Source organism: Ailuropoda melanoleuca, chromosome 3 (genome assembly GCF_002007445.2).
Source record: "Ailuropoda melanoleuca isolate Jingjing chromosome 3, ASM200744v2, whole genome shotgun sequence".
Lineage (NCBI taxonomy): Eukaryota > Metazoa > Chordata > Mammalia > Carnivora > Ursidae > Ailuropoda > Ailuropoda melanoleuca.
The window spans coordinates 105899224-105907972 of NC_048220.1; the positions used below are offsets into that span (position 1 = coordinate 105899224).

General features: G+C 51.1%; 1 protein-coding gene across 8 annotated transcripts in view; it reads right to left on the reverse strand.

The window, feature by feature from the left end:
- The window catches only part of TCOF1 (treacle ribosome biogenesis factor 1), a 37937-nt gene extending 31069 nt beyond the window's left edge, over positions 1-6868 (reverse strand). For 7 of the 8 annotated variants that reach the window (XM_019798479.2, XM_019798477.2, XM_011223539.3 and 4 more), the window contains exons 1-3: positions 6691-6868; positions 4234-4289; positions 1272-1411 (exon numbers count right to left, since the gene is read on the reverse strand). In XM_019798479.2, coding sequence (XP_019654038.2) covers positions 1272-1411; positions 4234-4289; positions 6691-6798 — 304 coding nt within the window. In that variant the 5' untranslated portion in view covers positions 6799-6868. The remainder of the gene's footprint in view (positions 1-1271; positions 1412-4233; positions 4290-6690) is intronic. The other variant, XM_011223540.3, reaches the window with a different exon arrangement.
- Between the last annotated feature and the right edge of the window lie 1881 nt (positions 6869-8749).

Here is an 8749-nt window from a genome sequence, read left to right on the forward strand (position 1 = left end):
TTCCCCATCAAGTATGATTCTGAAGAGAATGCCAGACACTGTACCGCACTGCCCACAAATATTTCCATATGCTTCTCTCAACGGGGACTCAATTATGATTCTGTTATCACAGAAAAAATTCATAAACTATCACTCAATAAAATTCATTAAATAAAAATTCATTAATACCAAACAGTCAGTACGAAATTCACCCATTTTTGTGTTACATAGTGTGTTGAAATGGATGTGTGCACGTATGGACGGCCGTCTGCAGGACTAGATGCAAAGGGCACAAGTGTAGAGCTCCCCGCCAGGATACATTTCGGGGGGGGGATCCAGGAGAGGAGAAGAGAAAACCTCTCATTCTCCTTCCACATGCTTTCATATGGTTCAAAGCGAACTTGTTTTACATTTTTAATTTTAAAAGATCAAGAAAGATATAAAATATATATTCAATATGATCTTGAATATTTTAAAAAACGTGCTCAGAAAAAGTAAATGGAAGACCCAACTTGTAGGAGGCAAGAATACGGGTAATTTTTTCTCCTGTCTTTTTAACCAGTAATTTTCATATATCCTATAATGAACAGTCCACAGTAAATCCTAGATTTCTTTTACAATCAGAAAATATACTTAAAATCAAGAAATTACCTTCTTGCAGAGGAAAAGGGACGATTCCTCAGTGGAGTTATAGCTATGTTGGTTAAAGCAAACTGTCCTGAGGGCTTGGGGAGAAGGGGCTGGGAAGGCCTCACAGGCTCACCCCTGCGAAAGCTCTGAAACCGGAGTGCCCAGGACAGCTCCCCCGTGCTACCTCGTACTCCTCCAGCACAGGAAGCCCAGCCCCTCTCCCAGCAGCCCACAGGCCACACAGAGAGGTGCCTGCCGGCTGTGCTCTGAGATCTTTCCAGCAGTTCTTCTACATATGCGGGCTTCTTTCCATCTTTATCAGAATCACCCGGGGGGCTTGTAACAACGCAGCTGTTGTACCCCAAATTAGACTGTAAGGGCCCAGCTCGGTTTTTGTTCACCACTGGATTCCCAGTACCCAGGACACAATGTCTGGCATGAGAGAGGGCTCAACTAAATACTGCAATAGGTATGTGGGACGCTTCCAGTCTTCTCTCTAAAAGGTCCTGGTCCTCCCACGGCTCACCGGAGGAGCAGCTAGAGGTGGGCTCTCCCCCAGGACAACCCAATATCCAAAAGCCTGCTCCCCAAAGCTGCAGGGCCCTGGGCTGAGCCCCCCCCCTCCGGCCGACAGAAGCTCCCCCAGAGTGCAGGACTCTTACTGGCTTTAGCGGCTTCAGCTTCTGCGTCGTCCTCCTCTTCTGAGCTCTCTGAGCTGCTAATGGGGTCTGACACTCGGGTCTTCTTAGCCTGCAGCGCCGCATCCTCCTCCGCCTTCCGCTTCTGGCCAATCTCTGAGGTTCTGCAGGACGAGGGTGACTGGCTATACCAACCAGGTGACAAGGGCACCTCCAGATTTGAAAAGACACGCCCCCCCGCCCCCCAAGGAAATGTGCATAGCGAGTTTGAGAACACGGCGTAATACACTTGTATTCCCCATTTTCACACATTTCATAAACTATTTTTACGACTATTAGTCTTCAAAAAAATCAGGAAGGGTCAAGAACAGCACGTAACAACGGCTAACCATCACTGAGTGGGATGAGCCAGCATCTGTAGGCCGTTCATAGAACCATCCGGGCTCCTCCCCCAGAACTTGCAGCACCGCCACCATCCTCCCTCTGGAAGATCCCGCTCAGGTTCTTCCCGTGCTGTAGTCCCCAGCGCCAACACAGACTCCTCAAGGCCCTGCCTGATCGTGCCCCACCCCCGCCGGGCTCGGCCCTGCCATCCTGTTTCATTTTCTTCAGAGCATTTTCTCTCTCCTGTCATTCTACTTACTTCCTGCCTGACTCCCCAACTACGTAGTCAAACCCAGGGGTGGGGGGGCTGACAGGGGCGTCTGCTAGCTCACTAAGTACCTTCCGCATGTAGCAATCATCTCAAAAAATGAACAACTAAATGACTTGCTCAGGGTCAGAGAGGAGGAAGTTTGGAAGTTTGGGGCACGGGCAGGACAAGCACCCAGATGGCTGAGTCCCCGGAATGTGCGAGTACCATCTCCTCTGACCTCGCCCTCCCACCCCGACAGCGTCATCATCTATGCCCTGTGTTCTCCAGCTGGGCTAGATGTGCCCTGCCACAGTCTGTGGTCCCTTGTTCCCAGGAAGGCCACTTGTTAGGACTCCCCTGAAAAACAGGTTTCCTTTATTACGCTTATCAACTCATTTTGCTCCTCTCACCTCAACAGAATCTAAGTTCCACAAGGGCAGGGATTTTTCTCTGGTTGGTTCCAGGTACGTCAAGAACTGTTCTGGCTCATAATAGCTGCTGCTGAATAACTATGGGCAGAGGGGGGACGCCTCCGAAGGTCAGGTTTAGCACCTTATCTACTATTACTACATTTTACAGGTGAAGACGCAGACTCAAGGAAACCAGGTTTGCCCAAGGTCATAAAGCTAGTTGTTGGGTTTGAACTTTGCTGAGAACCGTTAGACTAGGCTGCCTCTGGTGCGGGTGAGGTCCACGTTCCATTCAGTACCCCTCACCCACAGAAGGGACCAGTGACAAGGAAGGGGCTCACTGAGGTGGTTCTCTAGGGAACGAAGTGCCAGACACCTGGGCACGCTGAAGAGGGTGAGGGAGAGGAAGTGCGGGGTGTGCACTGCACTCTGACCTTACCTTACAGCAGAGGAAAGCTGAGAACTGAGAGCTGACAGGGCCTTCACAGACCTTAGCTCTCCGCTGGAAGCTGGGATCGCTTCCACACCATTCTCGCCTTTGCTTACACCCCTCTGATGACAGGGAACTACAGTCTACCTCATTTTTGGATAGCTCTGATGACCAAGTGCTTATATTCAGAAGCTGAAGCCTGTCTCCCCAAAGTGGTACATCTGGGTCCCACTTCAGTCTCTCAGAGCCCTAGAGAACGGCCCACTCCCTTTGTCCTCCGAGATGTGCAGACGCATCACCCGCCCCTTTGCCACCTCTTGTCCATCCTGGACAGTTCAGTGTTTTCTAATCATTCCTCATGGAACATGACTGCACGTCCTTCACTCCCCTGGATGACTGTGGTCAGGCCAGCTCAGAGAGAATGATTATCCCCTCCCTCCCTCTCAAACCATTCCTCTGTTGATATGCCCTTGGATTATCCCCCCTTTCCTTGTTTCTGCATGTTTCACCGACCTTCCCTCCATCTCTCCCTACAAATTGGGCTTGCTTCTTGCTCCATGCTCAGGCCCACCGTCCACACAAGAGCACAAGCCAGGCACCTGGAAGTCAACGAGCCCACCCCTCCAGACCATCCACAGCTCCAGGTCTCGTCCCCTAATATTCCTGGAATTGACTATCTGACTCTCTACCCCCCCCCATTACTCCTGTCTCAAGCCCCATCAGCTCTTGCCTGGATGATGGCGTCCAAAGCCCCAGCCAGCCACGCCATCCTGCAGAGTGATCTCACCACTCTCTACTTCACCCTTTCACAGCTTTCATTGCTCTTGGGGCAAAGACACAACTTCTCACCATGGATGATGAGGCCTTGCATGGGGTGGACCCTGCCAGCCGACCAGTCTCCTCTGTCCTGTGGCTGCAGCTACAGGCCTCAAGCACCAGCAGTTCCTTCTGCCAGGCCCACTCTACCCACCTCTCCAGACCTACTGCCTAGTTCCCTCCCCCACTGCAGCCCTCCTACAAAAGGTCACCACAGGGAAATCTCCCCTAAACCCCCAAATGAGGCCCAGCTAACCCGTTTATGGGGTTTTGATACCAGGTCTTTTTTTTCATAGTCATTACTACCATTTTAATTTTACATTTATTTGTTTCAGTCTTTGAGGCATGCCTACCTCCCGACTCCAAGGTCAGCTCCGGGAAAGAAGGAACCATGTCTGTCTCACTCACGACAGTTATCTCCATACTTAGAACAGGAGCTGGCATTTAGCAGGTAGGTGCTAAACGTTTGTTTCAATAAACGTTTGTTGACTGAATAACAAGCTGCTGAGAAGCTGTGGTCCTTGCAAGCACTGATCACAGCTCTCAATGTCCTCTCTCACTATCAGACACCCACACCTGTGACCTGGCTTCTTGGGAGCGATGCCTATGTCCACAGTGGGCTATGCAGACAGATCGCAGACCAGTCTGATGGCCTGGGGTGTCCCTACTCCACTCTTTCAGCCCCGTCAGACTTACTGTTGCCAGTGAGTATAGATGTCCATAAGGGTTACAGGCTGAGCCAGGAAACTTTTCTGCAGAGAAGTAAAGAGAAAGCAGCAATTAATCCCCCAGCACGATATGGGTTCTCCTTGGGCCTAACTCTCCACGACCTCACGGGAGACTTTTTGCTCTGGGAAGTATGTCTGCTTGGCCCTGTCAGTACCACTCAAACCTTCCAGAGACAAGCAGGGCAAGTTCTTCCAGCTAAAACCTTTTAAGACAACATGTTAGTCAGAGGTACCTTTGAGAAACTGGAGTCGGAATGTTCCAGCATTTGTCTAGCAGTCCCCAACCTCCCTTGCACTCTCCATGCTTAGAGGCCACAAGACAGAGTTTTTTCCACCCCTGACCTTTCAAGAGTCTTTGAAAGGCCACGTGGGTCAATCTCCCCAGGGCAATATGAACCACAGCCCAGACATCCAAGGTGTCCAGGTGGCATAACCGTGGTCCACTCATCCACTAGGAAGAGACTAGAACCAAGTGCCAGTCCCTTGGTAGAAGCAGAGGGAACTGGTGGAATCCAGCCCTTTGGAACCAAGGCCGGATGGCCCACTCTGTACATGTCAAGAACCCAGGGTGTCAAGTGCTCCAGGGAGGTACAGTGAGCAATGCGAGGTGAGGGCAGCATCAGGGATCTGGGCAGAATGGCCAAGAGGCTGCATCTGGAGTCAGGCAGAGCTCCTCTGTTAACTGGCTGAGCTAATCTCTTCATCTCTTCAAACTTCAGGCTCCTTCTTTATAACACGGGGCTAAGAGCACCCACCTAGCAGGATGCTATCAGGCCTGAACAAGATATTCTAGTCTGTGCCCAGCACATGGGCTGATAACACAGACTCCAACTGTCGACTTCACTCTGCTCTGCCCCAGGCACACTTGCTTCCTCACTGGCCCTCAAATGTGTTGCTATTCTTTCTACCTGGAATGCTCTCTCCCACTAACTACGTAGCTCACGCCCTTACTTCTTAAGGTCTCTGCCGTCTCAGAGGTGAAATGTCAGATGAATTGTCACCTTCTCAGTGGGGCTTCCTGATCACCCCACTTATAGCTGAACCCTGATATTCCTTATCCTCCTTGCCTGCCTTATTTTTATAGCTAACACCTATGATCACCTAACACACTATATCATTAACTTTTTTTTTTTTTTAAGTATTTGTCATCTGTCTGCTCCTGCTCCAATGTATGTTCCACAAGGACAGGATACTTTGGCCTAGACAAATGCCCCCATGAAGATGGGTACCGTCTCTTATCCCACTCACCTGTTAAGTGATCTAAATGGAGTAAGAAGGCAATCAAGGTCTAGAGAGGGTTGAGAAAAGCTCGGATAATGTCTTAGGGCCCATCACCCTCTAGGGAGATCCTGGGAGCAAGCATCAGGACCAGAGCCTACACCACAGCCAAAGGGATGACTAATCAGGTCAATATTCACTTTAATAGCTTAAAACCTTCTTGTGGCTTACCACTGTTCTTCAGATGAAGACCAAACTAATTACAGGAAGGCTTTAGCCAGCTCCCTACCCCCTCTGTCACCCTGTACTCCACACTTCAACCACAATGGACTTTCCAGAGGCCAGTACAAATGCAACAAGTTCCCTCCCACCACAGGACGTTTGCACCTCTGCATGGAATATCCACCTCCCTTCTCCCAGGTCTCAAATCAACATCCACTTTGCCGGGACAGTAGTCCTGGATATCCCTGACACGTGGGCAATTTGCCATTCCTGTCTTATCACCCTGTGCCTAATGTGTTAAGCGTACAGTTACTTCTGTGATTCTTTGATTTACGTCCACCTCCCCTACTAGATTTAGAATGTAAACCCTGGGAAGCCTGGGGGACAGTGCTCAACATTTTATCAGCAGCACCCTGAGCGCCGGAGTGAGTTGCTGAAGAAAATGAATGAAGTAAGCAATGACTCCACCACAAGCACGCATTTTAAGCTGTCTGACTCAGTACGGGAGGGACGAGGGCCTGAGCTTCATTCACCACAAGGAAGAGGCCACAAGCCCCTTCCCGCGGCGGTCTCTTTCGCCTCCTCACCCTTCCCGGGGTCTGGTAGCAATTCACCCCTCAGGCTCTTAACAACCCTCTCGCCCTTCGGGGCCGCGCTGAGCCACGTGGCCCGAGACTTCGGAAACTCGGAAACTTTAAACCGCCACTACCAGGAAGGGGGTGGTGAGGGCCGCAGGAATTACAAAGCCGTGCGCGTCCGATCTCACATCCCGGCCCGCCCACTGCACGGCTGAGGAAACTGAGGCCCAGAAGGACAGGAAGCCGCAGGGCGGCAGAGGCTGCGGCTCCTTCACTACCCCTGGCCGCCTCCCGGAGCACCGCAGGGTCCGGCCGTGGGCGCCCGCCAGGCCGCTAGGGGAGGGGGCGCAGGCGGTTGGTCTCCAAATCCTGCACGCGGCCCTAGCACACGGCCCGCACACGCTTACCTGGCCACTCTGCTCCTTCACTTCCCGCGCCGCGCGCACATAGCCCGCCTGCAACAGATGCTGGTAGATCAGGGGGAGCAACTCCCGGCGCTTCCTGGCCTCGGCCATGCCGGCGAAACCCGGCCCGTCCGCTCACCTGCACGCCCCCCTCAGTCCCCGCCCGCCACTTCCCTCGTGCCCTTAGACCTCGCGGGCCCACTTCCGGCTCCTTTTTCGCCCGCGACGCGCAGCGCGCCGGGAAATGTAGTCTTAGTTCCTGGAGCGGCCGGCCCCGCCCCGGAGGGTGAAAGGGACAGAGGCTTGGGGGATAACGAGGCCTCCCATTGGTGGGGGAGGGCGTAGTCAGACCTAGACCCGCCTCCTAGCCTTGTGCTGAACGACTCCCTCTTAAAATCTCCAGACTTCCCCACTGCAGGCATTTGTCTTCCATGTTTGCTGTGACGTCTGCGATAGGGTTTTACTCATCACTGAACATCTTAATCTGCATCTCTCTGGTCCCGAACTTCCAGTTACTCGCTCATTTATTCACTTCACAGAGTTTTTAGGACCCATGTATTTGTCATTATTCATTAATTGCATAAATCGTTTTTGAGCACCATACTTTAGGCTCATGCTCGCCTAGAATGGAGGGATAAAAAGATGGATAAGAAATGGTGGCTACCCTCAAAACTCACAGAGAGATTCGGTAACCAAGCAACTGTGGGTCAATGCCTTGAGTGCATTGTCTGGGACAGGCACAGCCTATGGGAGCCAGGAGGAGGGGCACCTAACTCCCAAGAGACATCTAATTTGAGGCTTAAAGATGGAGTAGGAATTTCTAGGTGCAGAAGAGAGGACTGGCACTCCAGGCAGAGGGCACTGCCTGTATACAGTCAGGAGAAACCACCCTGGTATAGGCTGGGAAGCCCACACACAGAGCCCAGTCTGTGCTGATGGGCGGTAGTTGAGGGGAAGAGGGGATGAGTAAGGCCACAGGAGGATGGAGAAGGGAACAGGCCCAACAGCAGCCTCTCCCGCTGAGCAGAGCTTGCACTTTGTTCCAAGGGTGATAGATAATCTCTGACTGGTTTTCTGTAGGAGGGTGACCTGGGTTTGTGTTTGTAAGAGATTGCTATCACCAAAATGTGGAGGATGGATTTGTAGAGAACAAAACTAGATTGTGAGGCTGTTGTACTTGTTGAGGGGAGGTTGGCAGGGAGAGGATGAGGTAGGCTGGGGAATATTTGAATCAGCTCTTTTTAACTTCATGGACCCATTGAGAAACTGAAGATAGCATGAACCACCTAGACTTTGCTGTAGAAAATGTTGAATGTGTACAGACACATAACGTTTTCAAACCGATTTTGGGACGTGCGTAAGCACACAACTGAAACTCCTAAAGTTAGGAACTACTGTTCCAGGAAGAAACAGGGATAGGACCAGGTGACTGAATGTAGTGAGTGAGGAAGAAGGAAGAGAGTAATCTGCATTCAGCCATTTAGTAAAATATTTATTGAGTACCTACTATTGGGATGAAGTAATCTCCACCCCAACAGAGCCTAGATTCTAAAGGGGGAGACACATGCTTGAACACTTCGTTACAAACAGTGAGTCCATGCAGAGAGGAAAAGAATAGAGTTTTTTGGGTCTTTTTTTAAAGATTTTATTTATTTATTTGAGAGAGATAGAGACAGCCAGCGAGAGAGGGAACACAAGCAGGGGGAGTGGGAAAGGAAGAGGCAGGCTCCCAGTGGAGGAGCCTGATGCGGGGCTTGATCCCAGAACGCCAGGGATCACGCCCTGAGCCGAAGGCTGACGCTTGACGACTGAGCCACCCAGGCGCCCCAGAATAGAGTTTTCTTAAGGAACAGTAAACGCTGTGCGGGAGTCACACAGCTAAGGTTCAAATTCTGGCTTTGCTTCTTGTTAACTAGGGAACCTTGGGTAAGTGACATAACTTCTCTGTGCCTCAGCTTCTTCATCTGTAAAATAGATATAATTTAATATCTACCTCATAGGGTTGTCATGAGGAGTAACTGAGTTCTAAGCAGAAATGCTCAGAAGAGCTTCTAACAATAGT